General features: G+C 33.4%; 1 protein-coding gene across 1 annotated transcript in view; it reads left to right on the forward strand.

Annotated features, from left to right (window-relative positions):
* LOC145669002 (sodium channel protein Nach-like) overlaps positions 1 to 27942 on the forward strand; it is a 192482-nt gene that overhangs the window by 139112 nt on the left and 25428 nt on the right. Inside the window, exon 13 of the mRNA XM_081737368.1 lies at positions 3005 to 3133. Coding sequence (XP_081593494.1) covers positions 3005 to 3133 — 129 coding nt within the window. The remainder of the gene's footprint in view (positions 1 to 3004; positions 3134 to 27942) is intronic.

Consider the following 27942-nt stretch of genomic DNA (forward strand, 5'->3'; position numbering starts at 1 on the left):
AGAATGTTAATTTAATATTAACAAAAGAAGATTGTTTTTAATATCTGTAAAAGATATAGACAGTATTATGTCATTAGTTGCTATGTAGTTGTTTATGGATACCTAATCATCTTGTATGTGTGCATGACAATTTGAATGAAAATACATAAAAGTGTATCAACTAATAAACCATTTGATACCGTTCATCGACTTTATAATTTTGATAGAAAAGGTGAGAATAATAATATGTATAATTATTAAAGATATTTTTACATGCAAACTATTACTACCACTCGAGATTCATATACCATCGATCGAACCAGGTTGACGACTACCCTTGGTGAGTCGTTATATAATAGGAAAGGGGGGGGGTCTGTCACGAAATACTGTTGTTATTTACCAGGGGCTCAATCATTCTAAACTATTTTATTGGCAACATATATTGGTTCGTTTAGCCAAGATTTCTAATGGAGGGGATGATATGAAATACTGTGGTTACACACCAGAGGCTCGATCAATCTAAATATTTTACTGACAACATACCCATATTGATTGGTTAGGACAATAAAATGAGGATATATTAGTAAGTATTTTAATAAGAAGCTATGAAGAAATCTCGAGTAAAAGAATATAAAAAAGTATTGAAAAAGATATAATCTTCCGAGGTCATTCTGGGAAATTTGCGCCCTACCTCAAGAACAGGGAAAATTGCGCCTGCGATGTACCTCCACCGGGAAGTTTGAGCCCTGCGAAATAAAAGAACCTATTGGAGCTTACGCATTTGCTTGGAGGGGCTGACATTACAGCATAAACAATCCTCCCCCCACAACCATGCTATTTGTGATTTATTTTCATTTTGGCTATATAAGGGGAGAATATACTTCAATATAAGCCAAAAGAACACAACGGGTCAACGCAATCACTGCTTCTTCCAGAGATGATTTTGGGGGAACACTGGCCTCCCCAGAGCTCTCAGAGTGCCCCCTCGGAGGAGACCAAAATAATACGTCTATAATATAATAATAAATAGAATAGTACCAGCAGTGACCCCCCTCCGGAATACTAAGTGTGTCCCCCGGAACATTTTTTCTGAAAGAACGACTGAACGCAAATGTGTGTGTTTGAAGTGTAATTCCAGAAAATAAACACACTGTACATAGTTTTCTTGATAATATTACTGAACTGATTTTACATTCACTTTACATTTTCTTTTCTATATTTTGTGTCCTAAAAAGCCAAACAACTCGCAAGGATTGTGAACAGAGATATCTGGGTAGAGCCAAACAGCCTTTTGTAGACTAAATTATACTCTTTGATTATATTAATAAATAATTATATATCAGTCATTTATACTTTTATTGTAAATTTTGTAGTATAGTGAAAAATTGCATTTGTATAGATTGCCCTTTAGTGAACTAAAATTGTATTTTTTTCAAGTGTTCAGGTGTGAGTGGAAGTTACTTTACACAATACAAAAATAAGTTGAATTGTAGGGCGCTAACTTCCCAGTGCAAATATATAGCCGGCGCATTTTCCCCTCTTTTTGGGGTAGGGCGCAAACATCCCAGTGCAAATATATTGCGAGCGCATTTTTTCCTATTTTTGTGGTAGGGCGCAAATTTCCCGGGCGCAAAATTCTCGCATTCAAGGAAAATATAATGTCCGGGAAGTTGGCAAGCCACTTATGTCAGACCCCAATTTCGACTTTAAACGTCGCTAGTGCTACGTTAGTGTTCGATAGTGACACAAATCGTTAGTACTCCACAGATAACGTGTGCTTTTTAAATAATGGATATAAGTCTTCTAACTGCATGCCAACACGCCCACTTCTAAAAATCATCTCAAAAATGAAGTTAACCGTTAGAGTAAGTAAGTGCTCATTAGTGCCATTAACATTAACGTTAATGCCTCCATCGTACGGCCCTTTGAGTAATAATAACCCACGCTCTTTGCTAGAGTCTCAATGCGTCCCTATATTCTCGCGAACATAATGCGCAATGTGGATGTCCCCTGACGTGCCCAAGTTAATTACTTTTTTTTTTTTGCAACTATTGTTTATCTGCTATTGTTTATTGTTTATTGCTAGTCTGCAGAGTAGTCCTTACATTAATATGCCATTGTCCTTGATAATCATTGCGTATTTACATGCAGTTTGTTATTACTGTTAGAAGATATAAAGAAACAACAGATAAAATCTACTACTTAACGGTTCATATTTACTTTTACAGTACATAAACGATTATTATTATTATTATTATTATTATTATTATTATTATTATTATTATTATTATTATTATTATTATTATTAATATTAATAATAATAATAATAATAATAATAATAATAATAATAATAATAATAATAATAATAATAATAATAATGAGATTATTCCAGCATAAAAGTTATCAATTGCATCACACTGGCAACAAGCGACGCATATTTTAACTTCATAAAAATTCGTTTCTCACGATTTTCTGGAAAACTACGTATGATAACATCTTCATTATGTCAAGTTGTTTATCTCAGTGTGATATATGTCTTACCACTGGACAATATCACAGTAAAACAAAAATTAAATATTAGGAGCACATCGTACTTTTGGACTACATCTCATTAACCATGGGAAGATTAAGTAGTGTATACTTTAGGATGTAAGTTTCAGCTTAACTTGCATCATACATTTTTAGGATTACAAAAAGGAAATTTGTTCGTTTGCATTTGAACAAAATTCTTAGGATTACAAAAAGAAAAAATATTTTTTCCGAATTCCGGAATTTTCCAATTTTACTTTCCGGATTCCGGAAAGTAAGAATTCCGGAATTGGCCATCCCTAGAATAATGTAATCACTTTGAACAACTGTTGAAACTTTAGTAACCTAAAGAGCATTTTTTTTTAACGTTTTCATCATTTACTTTTTTCCACAATTTATGCATTTTATCAATCTATAGGCCTATATAACGTATATTTTATATTTTTTATTATTAGAAACATACAACTAACTATAATCCCATCTCATCTATTTATAGTGAAGGATTATGCGAGAAACTTATGAAGAATTGTACGGTGAATTCCAATCCCCAAGGATGCTGCGATCTATTTAAACCTATTACTGCAGATGCTCCTAACTGCTTAGTTGCCAATTCAATGCAAGTTCCGTAAGTAGCTATAAAATATTAATTGCTTTTCTAATTGTTATACTTTTATTGTTGAATTTTTATAAGAAATACAATGATGAGTAGGGAAAACAAAATTGTGTTTAGAATATTGACCAAGCAATTTTTAAAGACAGTTAAATTTAAAGTGATTTTTTTGATCTGATTTAAAGAAGTAGGTACTTCAGCGATGTTGAAGGTAGGAGTTCATTTTATGGATTCCTTACCAACTGTGAATTCAACATCACAGCTTTTTCCATTATGTATTTGATTGTAAAATATAGGGTGAATGTATGCTGTTTGCCAAGCAAATAATAAAGAGTCTGATGGCCTAGTTAATAATGTACAGCCAAAAGACTTCACTAAATTTATATTCACTATTACGAAGCTTTGTAGGGCTGCAAACTACATCAAATTTACAATATGGTGAGTCGGGATTTAGATTGAGCAATAAACGATAAAATGTCATTAACTTTAAAAAAAGACATCTTTTTTTCTGCGAGATAGAGGTATCGTGTGTTACTAATTTTTACGTGGAACACTGCTGGTCAAGTATTGTATCGAAAGAAAACCAACGTTATAATAAGATTGCAGATTCCCTTCCTCATGGATTTCTAAGTTATTCCTAATGTCAATATCTGGGTACATCACTGAAGAACTAAAATTTCTTCAATATTTCTCATACCAGTTCTCTAGTTATGCTATTTCATTCAAAGAACAAATCCACAAAGCACATCACTGCACTGGAGTACGGTTTTTTTCAATAGATATTTCATGTTATTTTGATACGACACACATATACGTACTTCATCATAAGTATTTTGCCATTATTGACAAGTCACATCGCAAGTAAAAGACTTTTATCCACCACCGTATTCAGCTATAAATATGCCACATTGACTTGACACCCAGTCTTCCGTTTCAGGCGCTGCTATCGGCTGAAGGAATTCCACTCTCTTTCGCTAAGGCTCTCTCGCTTAGCAGCTGCTGAACCCTATTGGCTCAACGCGTGGGTGTGTCGGGGTGTGAGCTTTAGTTCGCATTTTTGCCACGGCTCAAGTCATTTTGGCAGCACAATAATCTGTTTGTCTTCACGTACGATTTTTCTATTTTGATACTGTCCATCAACTTTAGCTAGCTCACGTAAGGATTAGGCCCTATCATTGTTTCCCTGCAACCAACTCACTCGGTTTTAAAACAAGGGCTATCATTGTTTCCTCTATGCCCATCAATTGTGTGAATGATCAAGTATATTTTTGACATAATTTTGTTGATTTGATTTTTGTTTGAAAAAGCCTGTTCTCTATAGGATTTAATACAAATTTCATTAGGATCTGATGATAGTGATCGGAGCGAACCCACGAAACTCTTGAACAGCTGATAGTGTTAGTGTGTTAATTAATGAACTTCACTGCATGCAACTGATTTTGATTATTATTCTTTAGTTTCAAACAATATATTTTTTTTTCTCAGGTTCCATATGAATTTTATCAAGATCTAATGACAGTTTTTGGAGTTCGACCATGAAACTCCTTAACAGCTGATAGTTTTAATACAGTTTGTATGTTCACTTACAATGAACAAGCATGTTTCCTAGACCGACCCCTTTTATAGTAAATCACTTCCCTACGTTTAGTTTAAGTATATAACTAAAGTATTAGGGATACGAAGAAATGGAAAATTAAACAATTTTTTGTCAGGGAAATAGGTAAACCATTTTCTAGGAAAGGTGGGGAAAACAGTATACAAAAATCTGTAAAAACCCTGTATTGTTGCACCATTTGATATCGCTAAGAGGAATTCTTGTACCATTCAAATAAACGACAGGGAGCAGTTAAAATTAGAGCAAATTATCTGTAATATGACACCTTCAAGTTCGTATTTTAACTACTTGTAGTTTGAGCTCTTCAACTGTTTAAAACAATGCAATAAAAAATGTCGATGTGCAATCTTAATTTCGTGTACCGCAATATGAAGGTATTCCGTGGATCCTATGAATGACTGGCAGAAAAGTTCAGAGTACGTATTTCTGCCAGTGACTGTGCACATATTTTATTCCACACTGGATCTCATTCATTAATAAGAATAACATCTTTTCTTTCTTGGTGATACAAAGAGGTTTAAATATAGTACAAAATTCTGAGCTACTTAAAATTCCAATTTGAAGATGTCGTACTAAAACTAAATTCGCCTCTTAAAGTTTGAAATGGCCCTCCGTCATTTATTTCATGATGGTACAAAATTTTTGCTTGGTGGTACACAAAGGTTCAAAAATAGTAAACATTCTGAGCGAGTAAAAATTCCAATTTGAAGATGTTGCACTACAACTAAATTCACCCCTCAAATTTTGAAATGGCCTCCCTCGTTCATTTCAATGGTACATTTTTTTTTTGTTTGTGGTACAAAAAGGTACAAATTCTAAGCTGGTTAAAATTCGAATTTGAAGATGTCGCACTACAACTAAATGCACTCCCAAAATTTGAAATGACACTCCTACGTTTATTTGAATAGCACTAAATTTTTCTTGGTGCTACAGAAAGGTACAAAATTCTGATCCACTTAAAATTCGAATTTGAAGAAGTCGCACTACAACTAAATGCACTCCCAAAATTTGAAATGGCACTCTTACGTTTATATGGATAGCATTGAATTTTTCTTGGTGGTACAAAAAGGTACAAAATTCTGAGCTATTTAAAATTTAAATTTGATGTCTCACTACATCTAAATACATCCCCCAAATTTTTAAATAGCTCTCCCTCGTTACACAATCGCTGCACAAGGCCGCGTTACTCTCAAAAGCACCCATTTTGTGGACTTTCATTTTAATAGTCTTTTTACATGGCAACACTGCATCAACTTTGTCACTTTTCGCACCAATGGAAAAAAATTGAGTCATATTGCACATATACGCAGGGATTCAGTCATACGAATTCAGTTTTCTGCAACTGAAGATTGATTTTCTTCTTCATTTTGTACATTTTTTTTTTTATTTTACACTTTCGGTGCTTTCTTTCGTTACTACACTAAAACGTTACAAATCCCAACACTGGTCATGATCTCGAAAATATCTACATAAAACACGGTTACATTTGTTTCAAGTCTCAGGTCTTTATCGTTCTTAGTTCAAAAGATATACGCAATCAAACTTTGTTTGGGTTGTGCAACTTTACGGACATACTGTAGTACAAAATGCTGAGCTAGTTAAAATTAGAATTTGAAGGTGCCGCACTACAACTAAATGCACCCCAAATTTTGAAATGGCCCTTCTATGTTTATTTGATTGGTACATTTTTTTTCTTGGTGATATAAAAAAGGTACAAAAATAGTACTAAATTCTGAGCTACTTAAAATTATAATTTGAAGACGTCGCACTACAGGTGAACGAAGTGGCGAAGTTTTGAAATTGCCCTTTCTCGTTTATTTGAATGGTATATTTTATCTTGGTGTTACAAAAAGGTACAAAAATAGTACAAAATTCTGAACTAAATGAAATTCAAATTTGAATATGTCGCACTACAACTAAATGGACCCACCCATACGTCATCGGAATTGTTTTTTCTATAGTTCCATCCCTCAACGCACATAAGCGTACAGCCGAATAATTCGGTGAGCTTGCAAAGTCAGGTAAATTTCACCGAGAAGCGTTCAACAGAGTGTGATAGGTCTAAATGAAATCATTAGACGAGGTTTCTTTCCGTTTATGCGGTCTTAAGAAGTTGCCTTATAATTTCTGAACTAAAATTTATGATGTTTTTTTATTTTCTCTTATAAATTCATCTTCCTTTAAAAACTGGGGGGTTGTGGAAATCCACTCAGATGGTGCACCCGCAGGCTTTTCCACCCCCTACAATGTCCCTGCAGCAACCCCAGGAATATTCAAATTTCCATATATATTTTCATGGAGATGTGCAAAGACCTGCCCGATGGTGGATTAGATTTGTAGTTCTGTTTACAGTATAATTAGTTCTGTTAACAAAATTATTAAAATTACGCTGCAAATGTAAGATTGTTTTTTTAAAAAAAAAATAGTATTGGAGATAATGAAATAATGACATAATATTATTTAAATAATTCATATTCTTCTGACCAGAGTACACAGTAAAAAATGGTTGTGTTAATTCAACTCAAATTTAACACAGAGCAGTGGTTCTAGCGTGACAACCACTATGCGATGTTAATTCAACACAGACCCCGCGGTGTTGACGATTAGCACAAGGGGTGTGTTACGTTTTTAACACACAACCGGGGTTGAGCGGGGTTAAATTCGGATTTGTGTTAGTACTTTCGGTGTTGATTCGACACCATGTCAGGGTCGGTAGTGTGGGGAAAAGTGTTGAGTGTTACTTGTGGCGGTGTTGCACCAACATGAAGAAAATAACACAATGTGTAGTGTGTTAATTATTTTGTGTTAATATTACACCATCTCAATATCAATATAACACAGTCCCTCTGTTATTTCAACATCTTTTCGTATTATGTCAACACACAATCTGTCATAATTCAAGGTCAAAGCCATATAAGTAACACCGTTTTGGCGTTAATTCAACACTCCCTGTCTTAAAATTCAAGGTCAGACCATCAGATTAACACCGTCTTTGGTGTTAGTTGACTCCACTTCTGTGTTACTATGACACCTATCTAGGTGTTGAAATAGCTCCTTGTGCGGTGTTGATGTAACCATTTTTCTGTGTTGGAAAAGCTTCTGGTGTGCATGCTTATGATTAGTGAAGATTCTAATTTTAAAATAAGAATAGTAAACTACAGAACACTTCATTTAGAAAACCTTCATAAACTTTTCTGTCGTCCTCCCCATTTATTGTGAAGTATTTCTTAATGGTGCGAAACTCAACCTTCACCAATATCTTGTTCAAGAATGATAGAAACTCTTACCTATATCCTTATAGCATGTTTGCCTCTCAATTGTGTTTCTACTTGTTTTCCGCCATTTTTGAAACAGTTCCTGCTGTTGACTAATGAGCTCTAGTGCAGTTTAGAAGTGACATACTAATACGCTGTTGTTTCTCACTGTTGACATATTTCTTCAGAAACATTATGTGAAACAATTGAAAACACATCGCTCCCTTTGCACGTTGAAATTTTGCGAATACCTGGATTTGTTTAAGTATTTCCTTTTACTGTGTTTGTCTGTAGCTTCAGTACATAAGCCTTTATAATTAACCCGCCCCGCTTCGCTGCGGTCACCCCGGAACGCAATAAACTTTGTTACTTAGATAATTTTTACTTTTTCGCTTTCAAGTGATATGATAAAAACCATAGTAGATTGCAGTAAATGTTAACATTATATCGCCTGTCATTTATGTTAACCCGCCGAGTGACACGGTCATGCGGGTTGCATATAAATACGTTTATTTTTACCTATGATGAACTAACAAAGGATTTGTACGTTATGGACACTTGAATGGTCAATTATCTCAAGACACTGGTAATTAAAAATTAAAGTGATATGATAAAAACCATCTAGGGTCCAAATCCTAATAACCCCCCAAAAATGAAAGAAATTGGTTCAGCCGTATTAGCGTGATGAGGGAACAAAGGATTTGTACGTTCTCTTTTATATATATAGATTAAAATAATTCGTAACAGTTTCAATAACGTTATCTTCTTCAGACGTTGATTGGCATATCATTAATTATTAATTATTATTATATAGTACTATTAGTGTATATTAATATTTCATTAATATTAATATATATAATAATTAATATTAGTACTAATTATTTAAGTAATAATTCCAGAGTCAACATGGAGGAAGGTATATTTTAAATTTTCATTCAATTCTCATATTTCAACAATGAGAAAATCTTTATATGGGAAGAAAACACATTATAGAAAGAATTTAATATATTCTTACGATATTTTTAAGTATGTATTATTAAGACAGATAGGTGCGTCTCAAGCTATTTATACAGACGTGAAAAATAGAATAACTAATTGGAATTATAAAACAAATCTATTATAGCGAGAATAAAATCAGGACAATGATACTGAATTTAATCCAACTGATAAAATCATCATTTCTTTCAATACGAGCATATCTCTCTCTAACGCAACAGTTCCTACAGTCAGAGGGGCTCATTAGCTCCGCTTAGAGCTCCCATTTCCGAAATCAGATTAGATGTACGTAACTTACAGGGTGTCCCAGAAGTCCCCTATATCTAGATTAGAATATCACAGAGAGCAATGACAGCGTAATTTCAGTTTGTACTTTTAATAAATGCTATAGTTGAGAACTTTCGTATACGAGTTGTGTATTCAGTGAGACTGTATGTGCTTTGTTGTGCTGTACACACAGATAGATGCGACTCCATGTCCTCTTTGTGACACGTTGCGGGTCATCTGAAGAATTATTATTCGAAAGGATTCCTTCACACTGCTCCACGTGAACGTAGGCATACCAAACAGTGTTTGAAATCAAGGATATAAGATAATGCTGTTGTCTGTGACCACAAAAGCAGTGTTATCAATATCACAAGTAAAATTACGCTAATATTGTTCTCAGGGGGCAAGGACTTCTTGGACACCCTAATGGCAGGTTCCAAAAGTTCAATCCTGTACTTTTAGTTGATCTATGCTATACAGATTAATTTTATCTTCTCTAAAGTTGACCTCTACTTCAACTATTTGTAACTAGATGCTCTGATACGTCATAGATTGTAATTCGTATTCTCAGTAAACCGCACATTGAGAGCAAGGAGAAAACAGCAAATCTAGAATTGATAGGAAACAGATGGCAGGCAAATACAAGTACACTACTCATGGATTCATAACTAATCGTACACCGTCAACATTTGTTCTATTCCATTCCACCAACCTTGCTTCCTCCCCTTCTTTGCTCATTCTCTTATCTCTGTACTGCGTTGAAAAGGAATCGTCGTAAAAGCCCACTTCTACGTCATAGAATGTCCATTGGAAATGACTGCTAGACTGAGTACACTGATAGTGAATGTCTTTCCCCTTATTAAAATCGCGCCAAGTGGGTCTTACAAGATTGTAATGTTAATACGTCCATACGTTACTTCTTCATACTATAACACTTGAACGAAAGCAAATTTTTGAATTTATATATATATATATATATATATATATATATATATATATATATATATATAGATAGATAGATAGATAGATAGATAGATATAGATAGATAGATAGATAGATAGATAGATAGATAGATAGATAGATAGATAGATAGATAGATAGATAGATAGATAGATAGATAGATAGATAGATAGATAGATAGATATAGATATAGATATGGGGGAAGGTGTTGTACCTTTGAAACAATGTACCGGTACCTTTGAACACCTGTGCTTTTCTTGAATTCAGAGCTACCTAGGTGCACTGATTAAAATTCATTGGAAAGAGTAAATGAAAGAAAGCACTACAAACGCGTTGGGCTGTTGTTTACTGAGTGTTATGCCGAGTAATGTTCCTTTTAATTTTTTCACCCCCAAAACGAAGATTTTTTTTTGTAGTTACCTTTTGAGTTTTGTGCTCTTCGGTTGTCGCAACTTGTGATATTTATTTGTCCGAACTTGGGGTAGAATCATTGGTGAATACAGTAATATTTTTAGTTTTAACTTCTGTTCAATATTTATGCTAGTGAAGAACTTTTTTTCGCAATGGTGGCCCTCTTGTACCTATGAACATTAATGCATCGTATCCTTTGAACGATTAATAATACTGTTTAAAGCTACACAATGTAAGTAGTTAAAACAATTGATATATTTTGTATAGGTTAGGTTAGAATATAAAGTTATTAATTATAATTTTAAGTAGTTTCTAGTAGAACCGCCGCTACTATTCTACGAGTACCGTTATGTTTTATAATTAATTTAGAAAGTCATGTCCTCCTTTTATGGGTGCGTTGGCAGACGGTCGTGTAGATCATTAGGGGTTGATGACATGATTACGTGTGTTTCGAAAGTTCCTATGTTTCTTTTTTTAGCTGTGATGACATGTGTGTATTGTTGGAAAGGTCGTGTCCTCTTTTTCGAGGTTGTATACTGGATATTTTTAAAAATAATAATGGAAATTTAAATTTGAATTAAATCTGTTGATATGATGAAACGTATTCTGTATCCCTTACTTCCGTATCAGTGATTAAATTAATAATAATAATATTGAATATATTTACATTATTGACATTGAGATCAAGACCTGTGTTCGAATCTTGTATTATACAGATGATTTTGACTAATAGAAACTCAGAATGAAATGAATACATGTGTTGAATTACGTATTATACAAATGGGTTTGACTAATAGAAACTCACATTGAGAAATATATATATATATATATATATATATATATATAATTTGGAAAAATGAAATATTTGAGTCCCACCATTATGCCTGTTAGGCTAAAGGAGATGGTGATTATTTTATTTGTTCGTTTGTTTTACAAACTCGTTGTTAAAAATAAGATATTCGAACAATATGTGAGAGAATAAAAGATATTCTCCTAATAAATTAGTCGGAGCAAATTCGTTGTTAACTTTAATTTGATCGCTTGCTAAGCAAGCTGAGAACACTTACAGTGTGCAAAAGTTTATGTGATACGTACTGAGAATGAACCCAGGACCCCAAGCTCCGGAGGTGAACGCTGTATTGTACTGAGAATGAACCCAGGACCCCAAGCTCCGGAGGTGAACACTGTATGAGAGAATTAATGCAACCTTCACATGTAACTTGGAGAGAAAAATACATATGGGAGATAGGAAATGTGTGTGTGATTTGAATAGTTTATTTATTTATTTTGTTAACATTCATTTTTATTGATTTGTTTATTGCTTATAGCTAACTCCGTGTTTACAACCATGTTTCTAAGTTTGAAATACGGAGTGACTGAATTGTTCTTCCGTCTCTCACAGAAGGCTATCTTAGAATGAACACATAGTTTTATTTTTGTAAATGGCTTCACTTCCGGGTAAGTGACCTATACGCGCTTTCCCTTGCTTACGTTAGAACTTTGAGTGGTGACACACATAGAGTGTCAATGTACTTTTTAATTTTATTTCCGCTTGTCAATATGTACTGAAATATCCTTAGACGATTTTCCCTTGCCCGTGAGAAGTTTGACTGGCGATATACTGAAATATTTTCCATTAACTATGATTGTCACTGCGATAGTTATCTGCAGTGATGAAGAAGACAGATAGAAATTTAATGTTTCTTCCCTTTTACAAGATGTTTTGGACAAACACATAAATGTATTTTTGCAGCAATATCTGATTTTGGCAAGTGAAAGTTTTACTTGTAAGCATTTCCTTAATTAGTTGAGAACCGTACATTGCTACAGGGGGCCAATGTCGATACCCTGTCCTGAATGAGGAAAAAATGGTAGCTTTTCCTTGAAAGGTCATTTACTGTTGAGATTTCTACAGCGGTTGATGAACTTGTAAATAAGAAATTTTTAGATTTCCTGGTGGAGCAATGAATAATTTGATGCTATCGAGTTTTAAACATGATGACTTTATTTATAATTAATGAAAAAACGGTTTTGAAAACCTGATGAAAAGATGATGGTTGGGGGAGGGACACATTGAAATCATTATAAATACTAGCGAAATAAAAGTTTATTATTATTATTATTTACATACTGCAATTGTGCATATTGAAAAAAGTTTATTCTTGTGTTTTTATTGAAGTTTTTGCTCGTTGATTCTAACAGAAGGAAGTTTGATTTTTTAAGGTGAGAACTTTTTTTTTAAATGCTAAACTGACTTGTATTATTCACTTAATTATAATGGAAGTTTTTTTGAATAATTATTGGTAAACTACGCGAGTTGCTTTTGAGAAATTGAACTTGGGACTATTTATATTTGCCTAATAAACCTACGACCATTTTGTAATCATGACAAGTGGGATAAGATTTGTAACAGACTGCAAACAATTGAAATGTAATTGCGATTTTCTATTACTAAAGTTATTATTATTATTATTATTATTATTATTATTATTATTATTATTATTATTATTATTATTATTATTATTATTGTAGGACTACATATTTTGGGGGAGGGAGAGCATACACGTAAAAATGAATATACGGGTATGTTTCCATTAAGAACCGCTACTGTGATTTTACCAAGGGCTAAAGACGTATCATTTACTTGTAGAGTTTTATTTGCTTAATTATAGTATGCTTAATTACAATATGTTTGATTCATTTGTTACGATTTTTAACTGTTACACCGATTGTGTATTGAAACATGATCACTTTAAAATAATTTATACCTGATATACACCGTGTATATGTACGCTGTACAGATGGGACTTGAACTGCTTAAGTAAGATCATTTTGCCGATAGATGTCATACAAGTACGCTTTGGTACCATAGCTGATAATCTTTTAGGAACGCAAATGTTTAAACACATTCATACATGAACTAAGACTAGTATTTGCAGAAAGAAAGAAAGAAAAAAGTTTCAGTTTGGGGAGGGGAGGGAGCGCTTTGGCCTAGAGTTTTGTAGCTTATATGTGGATGCCTAGTACTTTTTTTTAATTTTCGTGTTTTAATAGTAAATATTACTGAATGTTAGTTATTTGCGGGGATGGTAGCCACATAGCGCAAACAATAGCTTTAATGTTAAGAAAGAAAGAGAAAGGATGAAAATTTTACGGACTCCTAAATACATTGGTTATTAAACACTGTCTTTTGATTTTGAAAACTTGTTGTGTATTCTCGAAGTGAAAAAAGAGAATTATGTACTCCTATTTGTACCATGTCCCTCCAACTAACTGGCTCTTGCCTGCCAGATAGATTGCCTAGATTTTAACAGTATTATAGCAAAAGGAAATGATGTACTCCTATTCGTAGTATATCCCTCCAACTTACTGGCTCTTGCCTGCCAGATAGATTGCCTAGATTTTAACAGTATTGTATTACAAGGAAGCAAAATGAAATTATGTATTCCTATTTGTACCATGTCCCTCAATGAGGGGCTTTTGCCTGCCAGATAGATTGCCTAGATTTTAACAGTATTATAGCAAAAGGAAATTATGTACTCCTATTTGTAGCATGTCCCTCCAACTAACTGGCTCTTGCCTGTCAGATAGATTGCCTAGATTTTAACAGTATTGTATTACAAGGAAGCAAAATGAAATGATGTACTCCTATTTGTACCATGTCCCTCAATGAGGGGGCTTTTGCCTGCCAGATAGATTGCCTAGATTTTAACAGTATTATATTATAGCAAAAGGAAATCATGTACGGCTATTTCTACCATATTTTTACCAACTGGGGGCGTATTTTCCATTAGTTAGAGTACCTACAATTTGCGGTATTTTTCTGAATAGGTAATAACATGATGATAATTATGTTCAACTGAAGGGCCCTATGTGTTGGTGGGTCCCCCTTAGGGATTTGTAACATAATGAAAGTTTGGTGGTTTACTGATAGAAGAAGCAACTATGCCCTCACAAAGTATGTTTTATTAACAGAACACAACTGCGAGAAGGGTTCATGCCTTTTATTTAATGCTATCAGTAGTATTTTACGGATAAAAAAAGAAATATATATTATACTTTACCTTTAAAATATAAAAATATATTCGGGACCATCGACGAAATACGTCAACACGACACACGGGGCTAAACTAAACTAAGGTTAATTTAAATTTTTTCCGCTAGGTGTCACTGTTAGTGGTGGTGGTGGGAGAACACTTGATAGAACATGATATAACATGTATTTGATGTGTACGCTTATCATTTTTTCTTACGTCGGCGTGCGTTAAAGATCACAGAGAAAGCTTTCCTGATTATTAAACCTATTTTAATAGTATTAAATAAAGTATACTGGATTATCACTATATTTATTGAAGCCTGTTTTATTACAAACATTGAAGCTGTGCTAATCGTTGTGTGATGCTAGCAATTACAATTGAAACACCCAAACATTAAAAGTAGCTACCAACGCAGAGTCGAGATTTCTTCTTTTTTTGTGGATTTGTGAACGGAGAACTAAGCCTTGAGAGGTATGTATTTCTTATGATTATTGTGATTTTTTTTTTAAAAAAAAGAAATAAATTATATACTTTTAATTATACTTGAGTTGTATTTAACCAATATTAATGAACAGAGAGACTTTCTCTCTCTCTCTCTCTCTCTCTCTCTCTCTCTCTCTGTGTGTGTGTGTGTGTGTGTGTGTGTGTGTGGATATTTTTAATAGAATAGTTTACAACTCAATATAAGTGAATATATTTACTGATTTTTCATAAAGTAACTTGATTGATTTCTATTTACATATCAATAATTAACTAAAGATGATTAATTTTTTATATGATATTATCATGTGATAGTTGCTTAAAAAGAAGTATTTATTTGATCTTTTTATTAAAGTGGAGTTGATTACTCAAAATAGTTTTTGTTTCTTTTATTTTTTTAGATGGATTTCTTCTGCCCGGCTGAAGAATTAAACATGATAGATGAAATCTACCTGCAAGAGGTCTTGCGCGGTCTCAGCGAGTACCCTAGGGTTTTTAGTACCTGGAAAGCCATTATGGAATTAAACAGACTTGGCCATAGGGGATCGGTGAGATGCGAAGCCATATTGCGGACCCTTCGTGTCTTTGAAGGTAATGACACACTACTTCTCCAGCACTGCGTAAGCAGTGCTGACGTATTGGATTTGTTTGTGTACGGTTTTTTCCGTACTAAAGAATCGTATGAATTGGCTCTAGATAAAGTTATGTATTTATTAGCTTTTTGGGAAGGTCAGGTAGATAGGATAAATGATATAGAGTTATCTGAGTTTTTTTATTTTGGCTCGCGATTTGTTTTGGAACCATGTTTAATCCTATCTGAAAATAATAATGCCAGAGTCATGACCCCTCAAGAAACTCATAACTTGAGTCATAATAATTTATATTTGTTAACGAATGAAGATTTAGCTTTTCTAAATGATAAAGCAGATGGGATTGGCAATTTAAATTCCGTTGAAATACCAATCGAAAAAGAAATGAGGAGATTGGTTGAAAATGAGGACAATGCTGTGGTTATACCCACGCAACAGGTCCAGGGAGAAAATCCTGTATACAATCAACCTGAATATTGTGTACAGGATAATCATGACTATGGGAACCAAATGATTTTTTCTCCTCAGCCTGGACCGTCATCTGCTAGTGTCCCACCAATGGTTGGACATGGCAACATAAATAAGAATAGTACAAGTAGTACTACTGGTAGTCCTAATAGTGGTAGTACAAGTGGTAGTAGTAGTGATAATAATAATAATGGCGGGGATAATCAAAGAAATAGTAATTTCGAAGTTGTAAGACAAAGCAGACAAAGGTTTCGTAAGTTTCATCTTACGGGCCATGAAATTGCCGTCAGACCTGTGGGTGATGAAAGGAATATTAATAACCCAGAGGCCTATATTGAAAGTTTAATCGATTTTGCGTTGGAACATGTGATCTCCAATGCACGCCCCATGGACTACATTGGTTTATACATTGAAAGTACTAATAGTACTAATAACAAACCAGTGTATGTGCCGTTTAGAAGAAAGGGCAATTTCACTGCTAGAACAGTCCTCACTTCAATCGAACGAGTACTAAATTCGAATGAAGTGTCCCTTTTAGGGGAAGAAGTATTGTTTCGATTCCATATAGCTGAGAATTTACACGGCCAGGGAAGAAATACTACATCGAGTGCCGTTGACAAGTATGGGAAATACCAAGATTACTTGGAAAAGCGATTAATTCGCATTGAAAATAAGAATATGTACTGCCTCCCCATGGCCATAATATATGGAATAACAAAGCATACCTCAAGTAGTAAAGTTTTATATAAATTAAAAACAAGAGATTATAATAAGTGGCTTTTTAAAGCAGAAGTTCTCTGCGAGATGGCAGGAGTTAACGTTCAAAGTAAGCAAGGTTGTGACTTCTCTGATTTGGACCTCTTTCAAGCATATTTGAAAGGGGAGTATCAAATCGTAGTTTATGAGGAGATTGAAAAGAATAATCGGGAATATATAGTACGTTACCCGGGAGAACATGCAGAAAATAAGATTTTTATCCTATATCAAAGAGGTAACACTATTGGTCATTTCGAACCCATTCGTAATATTAGAACTTTTCTCAAGGCACGGAAGTATTGTTATTATTGTTTGGAACCTTATGATGAAAGATATCGGGCACACAAGTGTAAAACTCGTTGTACTTTTTGCGAACATACTCACGAACGGGACTATACTGCAAACAGAATTAAATGTAATGCATGCAATAGAGAGTTTGCCGAGGGTACATGTTTTGACAACCATGTGGCACGTAATAAAGCGGCTAAATCCGTATGTGATAATGTAAAGCTTTGCATCGATTGTGGTATCATCTTTGATAAGAGGGGGCGAAAATCTGAACACATGTGTGGTGAACATTTTTGTTCAACATGCCGTGCGTATGTTGATACAAATCATACATGTTTTGTTCAGAGACAGCAACCTGTTCATGCGAAAAGGTTTATGTACATCACCTATGATGTAGAGACGATGTTGAAGGCACCGAATGACCGCGGTGAAAGGGAACATGAAGTTGTACTGGTGTGTTGTCATCATGTATGTCACGTCTGTATAAGGAAAGGTATCGATGAGCCTTGTAAAACGTGCGGTGACAATATTGGAAATCGTTCGTTTTCTTTTAAGACAATGACGGATTTTATTAACCACGTGTTAGTGGAACGTCCTGTCTTTCTGAAGATCGTGGCGATCGCTCATAATGCATCCAGATACGATGGCCTCTTCTGTCTTAGAACTCTAATAGAAGACCAGCATATTGTACCTAGTGTTCTTATCCAGGATCAAAAGATTTTTAATATTAACATAGGTAACCGTATCTTTTTTCGAGACTCTTTCCTTTTTATTGGTGTGAAATTATCAAAATTAACGAAAACTTTAGGCCTTAGTGAAAATTTAAAGAAGGGAGATTTCCCATATTTGTTTAATACTGAAGAGAATCAAAATTATGTCGGTCCCTACCCTCCGCTTAAGTACTATGACCCTGAGGGGCGAAGCACAGAAGAAAGAAAACAACTGGAAGTCTGGCACAAAGAACGTGCGTTAAATGGCGAGGAGTTTAACCTGCAGAAGGATATGCTGGCTTATTGTGAAAATGATGTTAGAATTCTAACAGAAGCGGTCATTAAGTTTAGCGATATTATTGAAGAGAAAACGGAGGGTTTGCAATGTTTCACAACATCATCAACCATTGCACGTCTTGCAATGCGTACATATCGTACCTTGCACTTACCGGAAAATACTATTCCTATCATTCCCGCGTTGGGATTTCATCATAAGACCAAGTATAGTACAAAAGCTATGCAATGGCTTATGTATATGGAAGACCAATTAGGGATAGAAATCCAGCATGCTAGGAGAGGTGGGGAAAAGTATATTGGTAGGTACAAGGTCGATGGATGGCACGAAGGACTCAACGCTGCCTTCGACTATTATGGATGCTATTTCCATGCCTGTCGCCTTTGTTTTCCCTTTAACCGTGACGTGGTTTTGCACGATGCACAAGACTCGTACAATACGATGGAGAAACGATATGAGCAAACCATGCGCTGTCGTAGGTACCTGAAAAGTATAGGTGTAAACCTATATGAAATATGGGGATGTTCTTGGGACAATAAGGTAAAGACGGACAAGGAAGTGCAAAAGTTTGTTCAAGAACGTTGTACTAATCTACCTGATTTTCTTACTCCTAAGAACTGTTACAACGGTGGTCGCACGGAGGTCTTTCGTTCTTACGTCAATTGTGCGAGTGATGAGCGTATTTCTTATGCCGATGTAACTAGTCTTTACCCTTGGGTAATGGCGCGTAAACCTATGCCGGTTAAATCACCTAAGATTCACACGGGACCGGACTTTCCAGATGTGGAAAGTATTCACGGTGTAGTTAAATGCACAATTGTCCCTGCAAAGGACCTCTATTTTCCGATCTTACCATACGTTGCGGGAGGTCGATTACTTTTCGGCCCTTGCCGCACATGTATGGAAGAAGAAAACACTAATGAATGTACCCATAGTGACGCTGAGTGTGCTCTCACAGGAACATTTTGCACTCCAGAGTTACACCTTGCTCTTAAAAAAGGTTACAAAATAATCGATATACATGAGATATGGAAATTTGAACTCTTAGATCCTGAAGAGGGGAATTCCGGTGGGCTGTTCGGGACCTATGTGAATTCCTTTCTTCAGATGAAGCAGGAAGCCTCTGGTTTTCCTGCTTACTATACAACTGAAGAAGACAAACATAAATATATCGATGAATATTATGCCCATGAAGGCATACGATTAAATTATGATAATATTACGATGAAACCGGGATTGAGGCAATGTGCGAAACTATACCTCAATTCAGTGTATGGAAAGTGGGGGCAACGCACAGATATGTCACAGAGTATAATCGTTAGTGATGAGGTCACATTTCTTAGGTATTTAACTACGGCAAGGTATGAGATTCAAAGTGTGGTACCAATTGATGATGACCATCTCATTCTCACATACAGAGACATTGAAAACGAAAGCGTTCCGTTAGCGTTTTCCAATGTGATACTAGCCGCATTTATTACTTCGTGGGCTAGACTTAGACTTTACGAACTACTGACGACTGTAGGACCTGACAGAGTAATCTACTGTGACACTGACAGTATCATGTACCTACAGAAAAAGATGAGGAACCCTTGTTACCGCTCGGAAACTATTTGGGTGATCTAACAAATGAAATTCCTGAAGGTTGGGAGTTTACAACCTTTATAGATCTAGGCTGTAAAAGCTATGCCATGCGGCTAACAAACGCCCAAGGGGATGTTCGCGATATATTCAAAATTAGGGGGATAACACTAAATGATAGAACCTCTCAAAAAATTAACTTTGAGAGTTTCTATAAATTAGTGTCTGGACAATTAGAGTCCACAGTAATAGAAAACCCAAATAGCATCGTTCGTAGACCGGGGTTCCGTATCTTTAGCTGTAGAGAGACAAAGACACACCGTGAGGTCAACAAAAAACGAAAACGTATTGACGAACCTGACATAACTGACAATGAACCAATACAAAAACGTGCAAGTGTACCTTACGGTTATAGACCCACGAATGAGTGAATGTGAGTTGTATGAATGTCTTTTTTTTTAAACCGGATCGTATGCATAGCATGCTCGTTCTTAAAATCGATTGTAAAAATATTTATTTTTTAATTTATTTTTAATTTATTTTAATTTATTCCTAATTTATTTTAATTTATTCCTAATTTATTTCTTTTTATATTTTCGCTTGCTGTGCAAACAATATATAAACTAGTCATTTCAAGCTTTAATTTTATATCCCAGTGATTCTTTTTTTTATTGGTTCGTATGCCAGAGCAGCTACGCTGTGATCATTTTATTTGTTCGTTTGCTGTGCAAACAATATATATATAAACTAGTCATTCAGGCTTTAATTTTATCTTTTATTCCCTCACATGTATAACATGTTCGAAAAATATGTGAATGTATGAGTGTGAGTGTGTATATAAAGCAGAGTCTCTATTGTATGCATTCATTTGATTACAAGATGTTAATTTTCAACATCCCTCTACTATTTTAATTGCTGGTCCTTCGAGGGCTGGTAAAACTTGTTTTGTAAATCGTTTACGTAATGAATGTGATCAAATGTTTAGTATAAAATTTAATGATATTGTTTGGTGTTATGGTGCAGTAATACCAAAATTAGAAGCAAATGCAAAAATACGTTTTGTAGAGGGAATGCCTGACATGAATAATTTTGAAATTAAAGAAAATTCATTATTAATACTTGGTGATTTAATGTCGGAAACTAATGGTGATGTTGCTAATTTATTTACAAAGTATGCACATCATAAAAAGTTAACTGTAATATTTATTATTCAAAATTTATTTCCAAAAGGAAAACATGCACGTGATATTAGTTTAAATGCACATTATATTATAGTATTTAAAAATCCACGTGATAAATTACACATACAATATTTAGCAAGGCAAATTATGCCTCGGTATAGTAAAGAAGTCGTGACTGTGTTCGAAGAAGTAACACGAGAGCCTCACACTTATTTATTATTTGACTTGACACAAAAAACAAACGATGCATTGCAAAAACGTACAAATATTTTTCCGAATGAAATCATGCATGTGTACGCTAACGTAAAAGACATGCATACAGAAATTTTTGTTTAGTCTGCATCAAGATGTTGAAGATGAAACAACACTACAGCACGCTCCGTGGTCTGTGCAAATGCAAAAATGCAAAACGAAAACAAATTTTACAAAATGCTTCAGGGGATTTAACAAGAACAATATCTCAAGTAGCTAAAAACACAATAAAAGGAAACATTCCTTTAAATTCTCGTCAGAAGCAACGTTTACGTAGACATAAAAAGATCTTACGTGCTCTATCTCAGCAGCGTACTGCATTGAATAAAAAGAAGTTGTTACTACAAAAAGGTGGTGCGCTTTTACCGTTAATCTTGGGACCACTTCTTGCAGCAGTAGGAAGTAGTATTTTCAGTCGTTAAATATGTCAGAATTACGTAAAATGATTTTAGTTCCTGAAAATGCTGTACATGAAATTCAATCAAATCTTAAATCCATAGATTCACATCAGTCACGTTTAGATGAAGAAATGAATAATATCTTAAAACGTCGTGATCTTAGTGTACAACAAAAGTGGAAATTATATCAACAAGCTTTGCATCGATACTTACAGTATACATCTTCTTCTTCACATAAACCTATTACTTTACCTATTATTGAAGAAGAAGAAGAAGAAGAAAAATTATCATCAAGTTCCAAACAAGATAGCAATACTTCTATTTTACCATTTGTATCAGACATTTTACAATCAGTACCGAAAACACTTCGTAGGAAAACAGATCTATTATTAAAACAGTTGACAAGTTCTGATAAAATTCACTGGGATAAGTCTAGCATTGTACGTATTCAAGGAAAAACAATTCCAGGTTCAAATATTATAGATTTAATAAATGATGTTGTTCGTACAAGAAAATATTCAAGAAATCCTTTAGGTATTCATGAATTTAAAAATTTATTAGATCTTAATGTTCCTAAACAATTTATTGGTACACCTATTAGCACACCAGCATCAAAAGTGAATAGTAGTAGCAGTAGACAACGTATTCGTAAAGTAAGAAAATCTACTAGTCCTGCAGTAGTTGCTAATTTATTTAAACACTGGAAAGAATATAGTATGTGAAAAAAAGAAAAAATGACAAAATTATCAAAAATATATTATGATTATTCAAATCCTGATTCTTTATCAAGTATACAAACATTACAACGCAAAACAAAGTTATCTAAAAAGAAAATTAAAATTTGGTTAGCTTCTCAAGATGCTTATACATTACATGCACCAGCTCGTAAAGTTTTTGAACGTAAAAAGTATTATGTTAGTGCACCAAATGAAACATTACAAATGGATTTAGCAGATATGCAAAATATTGCAGAGTATAATAATAATTATAAATATATATTATGTTGTATTGATATTTTTTCACGTTATGCATATTGTGTTCCGTTAAAAACAAAGAAAGGTCCTGAAATGGTAAAAGCAATAACAAAAATTTTTAAAAATTTCAAGTTACCCGTGTTTAACATACAAACAGATTTAGGCGGTGAATTTTATAATCGTCATGTAAAACAATTGTTTAAAGAATATGAAATTAATCATTATAGTGTTCATTCCGAAATTAAATGCGCGTTAGCAGAACGTTTTATACGTACATTAAAAGAAAGACATTATCGTTATTTTACTGCAAAGAATACTTATCGTTATATTAATGTATTAGATCAAATTGTAAAAAATTATAATCATTCATACCATTCAAGTATTAAAATGGCACCTGCACAAGTAAATGATTCCAATGTGAATCAAGTGTGGGAAACATTATACGCGAATTAAAAAAATAAAAAGAATATAACATGTAAATTTAATGCGGGTGATTATGTACGTGTTAGTAAGTATAAACATATATTAGAAAAAGGATATTTACCTAAATGGTCACAAGAAATATTTATTGTTGACAAATGTATTAAGTCAGATCCTGTCACTTACAAATTAAAAGATTGGAACGGTGAAGAAATTAAAGGAATATTTTATGCACAAGAATTACAAAAAGTAATTATAAATTCAAAGAAAACATATCTCATTGAAAAAGTATTAAAACGTAAAAAAGGGTGGATGTATGTAAAATGGTTAGGATATCCATCAAGTATGAATTCGTGGATTAGATCAGATTCTATTCAGTCTGCAAAATGAATTCGAACTTTACACACGACTTTTACGTTACTCTTCCTTCAAATGCAAGTAGCAATTTTTTGATAATAATACATCATCATTTCGAGTTAAATTGGCACAACCTATTGATTTAAGTGATGGGGAATGGGCTGTTGCATTAACACAAATTAATATTCCGTGGAGTGTTTACAATGTTGGTGAAAATGAAGAAATTATAATTACTAGTGTTATCGACGATAAAGTTGAACGCTACCATGTTCCAATAACACCTGAATATTATTCATCAATTGAATCGATTCTACAATTAATTCCTGAAAATGTTCGTATGTTACACTATTTACAAAATAAAAATCAAGTTATTAAACATTCTTCAAAATTAGAAGATCAATGTATGATTGGTGTTGCACCAGGATTACAACAGATTTTTGGATTTATTAATGAAAATACGCTTGATGTTAAAAATGTTATATACACAAAAGTTAAAAATGTTGATTTAATATTAGCACGTGGAAAATTTCCATGCGATTTAGATTATAATATTCCCAATACAATTAAGTTTGCATTGATATTGTAAAACAACAACAAAATATAGGTCCATTAGTTCGAAAACTTAGTGTATATAATGTACAACACGGTCATGTAAAATCTTTTGTGTTTCACACACCACATTATGTTAAAGTTGAAAAGAAATATTTTTATACAATAGAAGTAAACTTAAAAGATGAACACGGGTTAAAATTACCATTTCGTTTTGGAACTTCAAACCTAACACTTCACTTTAAACGAAAATGATTTCTGAAAGTATTGATGATAGTTTTTACATTACATTAGTTTCAAATGCTAGTGCAGATGTATATCCTACAAATAGTCCAACACATTTTATTAATCAATTAAAAATAATATTCGTTCATCAGAATCCGATTGGCATGTAGGATTAAGTGAAGTACATATTCCATTAACATGTTATAATGTTACCGCGGGTGAAAACGTTATATGGTACAAATTTAAAAATGCAGAACCTATGAAAAGTAAAATTCTTGTTGGATATTATCCATCCATTCATCATTTACTAGAAGAATTAAACGCAATATCGAGTTTTATAAGATTTAGTTTTTCAAATGTTGTACATGTTGAATGTGATGAACATGTAGAATCAGTTACATTGTCGCCTACATTAGCTTTACAATTAGGTTTTTCTGAAAAATTAGATCTAACAGAATCTCACGGATTCAAACAACCATACATAGATATCGGATATCCACATCAAATTTTTATATATACAGATATTATACAATATCAATTTTTAGGTGATACAAAAGCACCATTATTACGTATAGCAACAATCTCTGAAATTAAATATGGAAAAGTTCAAACAATTACATTTGAAGATATTCATTATATGCCACTTGCAAAATTTTGTTTTAACACTATTGAAATACTATTAAATGATCATGCAGTTCGAAATTTGCCATTTCGTTCTGGGACACTGACCGTAACACTACATTTTAAACGCTCTCCGGCATCTTCTAAATAATAATAATAATAATAATAATAATAATAATAATAATAATAATAATAATAATAATAATAAATGAGAGCAAGACGTGTTACTTATCATCGTAGGCGCGGAATACCATATTTTTCAGGACCTGTATATCAAAGGGGACATGGTATAGGTAGTTTCTTTAAAGGATTATTTCGTTTTGCTTTACCATTTCTTAAACAAGGTGCAAAAACTGTAGGACGTCAAGCATTACAAACCGGTATGCAAGTTGCGGGTGATGTATTAGAAAATCGACCATTTAAAGAATCGGTTCGTGCACGTGTAAAAGAAGCTGGTAATAGTTTAAAGACAAAAGCAATTAATAAAGTTGGGCAGTTGCTAACTGGTAACGGCAAGAGACGGTCACGCAAGAGGAAAGCTCCTGCAATTGTAAAGTTTGAACCACCAACAAAACGTAAACATATACAGGACATCTTTTAATAATGGCGTTCCTAAATTCAAATAGTTTTGAATGTTGTACCAATGAATTTGATTTCTTTTCTATACCAATGACACAAACAGCTATTGAAGCAACTACAAATGCTGAATATCGTCTTATTTCCACATTAACATCAGAAGGACCTATTGAATTTGTTATTCCAGGAGAAACAGGTGAATTTATTCATCCTGCAAATCTATATCTTTATGTACGTTGTAAAATTACTAAAGCTGATGGTACAACTTTAGCTAATGATGATGTCGCACCCGTAAATAATTCCTTACATTCTTTATTTAGTCAAATTGATATTTCGTTAAATGATAAATTAATTAGTTCTTCATCAGGATCTTATCCTTATCGTGCATACATTGAAACATTATTAAATTATTCTTATGATGCTTCTCAAACACATTTAGCATGTGCCATGTGGCATAAAGATACTGCAAAAAATTTTAATTAATTAGATAATAGAAATGCTGGTTTTCAAAAACGTGCTAATAAGGTGAAAAATAGTAAATCTTTTGAAATGTATGGACTTCTTCATACTGATATTGTAAGTTTAGATCGTATGCTTCCTAACAAAGTAAGTTTGCGTGTAAAACTACATCGTAGTAAAGATAATTTTTACTTAATGTGTGCTGAAAATACAAGTTATAAAGTTGCACTTGAGGAAATTATTCTTCATGTACGACGTATTAATGTAGCTGCAGATTTAGCTATGCAATTAAATACACGAATGGGTTCGGAAACAGCCAAGTTACCTCTGACGAGAGTGGAAACAAGATCTTATACTATACCTGCACAAGTAAAGTCTTACAGCATTGATAATCTTTTCCTGGGTAATGTTCCTAAAGGCCTGATTATTGGTTTCATCTCCAACACAGCCTTCAATGGGAAATCACATCTTAATTCCTTTGAATTTCGAAACTTTAACGATAACAAACTGCAATTACAAGTCGGTTCAAAATCATTTCCTCCCAACCCCCTCACTTCTGATTTTAATAATAATTTATACCTTCCTAGTTACTATACTTAGTAGAGTACATATGTATGTTCTGCAGACACTTTTCCCCCTCCACTCCTAACTAACTAAAACTATGAATGCCGCCACTGTGCACTTTAACACAGAGGGATACCCCAAAGTGAGATTGAATATGCTTTTATGACATTTAAAATCATAAAAACTTACATCTAAAAACTTATAACTAACTTACATCTAAAACTTATAACTAACTTACATCTACTTCTTTTCTATCTTATAATGACCCCAAGCTAGTGTATTTACACCATCTCGTAGTATATATCTTTTATCGTCTAAGGAATCTAATGCTAGCTTATGAACGGTTATGCTATATATATCGTGCTTATAACTTCTAATGAGGTTTATGTCTTTATACGTTTTAACATTTTTAAATAAGCTTTCTTTATAATCATCAAACTGCAACTCCTTGGCAACTACGCATTTAGTTACTCCTTTAGCTTTTTTCTTTTCTTTATTTTCTACTCTATAAGCATACATCTTTGATCTCAATTCAATAAACTCTGTCATTATCTTACCTTTATTCTCATCTTTCATCTTACCTATTACTTTTTTTGTTTATTAGTGGTAGTCCATATATGTTATTTTCCTTGTATTCACTCGTGTCAAACTGGTCAATTATTTCTGCTATATCTTTGTAAAAGTCTTCAGTCTCAATCTCATATATAAAGCTATCGGTGTCCATATAACATAAATCTATATTGTTTCCATATTTCGGCTTCATCGTGTTATAATGAAAATCATACATTAACAGTTTTGATAGTTCTAATACACTCATACCAACATATATTGGCTTATTAAACGTTAATCGCTCTTTTTTCATATGTATAGCACACAAGTTCTCACTAAATATTGTTCTGTAATCAAAGTTAGGTTTAGCAATTAATGCTTCTACCCTCTTAGGATCACATTCTAATTGTATGGGCTGCCTCTTTCTAATATTTTCCATTGTTTTTCCGAATACCGAGTTATTCATGAGCTTATAAAAATCTTTTTCAAACTCATTTTTAGCTTGCGTCCTCATCTCTGTATTTAAATCAATGTATTTCTTTAACCAGTCTGATTGTTTGAATTCTAATATTCTATGCACTTTCTTCAATCTCATTCCAAGTGACATATAAAGTTTTAAGTTTCTATAGTGAATTACATATCTTTCCTTATTGTAAAGCGTTGTTAATAATTTCGATTGTTTTGAGCCGGGTGGACACATGTTCTCTGGAGCTAATGGTAAATCAGAATGCTTGTTATGTAAATGCTTTGGATATTCTAAATCTACTTCTAATATGTAGCCAGTTTCTGAGTCATCTGGAATGTTCTTTATATCTATATATGGTTTAACCCACTTAAAGTCTTTATAAGACATGTATTGACTCATCGCCCATCCATATAAGTTGTTTGCGTCTAGATATGCTAGGTATGTTGAACACTCATCCTTATTATAATCTTGCATATATTTGTTGTTAGCTTTTACATATCTTTTACTGCATTGTGAGATTCCTCC

Source organism: Thermobia domestica, chromosome 1 (genome assembly GCF_964235325.1).
Source record: "Thermobia domestica chromosome 1, izTheDome1.hap1.1, whole genome shotgun sequence".
In the NCBI taxonomy this organism is placed as follows: Eukaryota; Metazoa; Arthropoda; class Insecta; order Zygentoma; family Lepismatidae; genus Thermobia; species Thermobia domestica.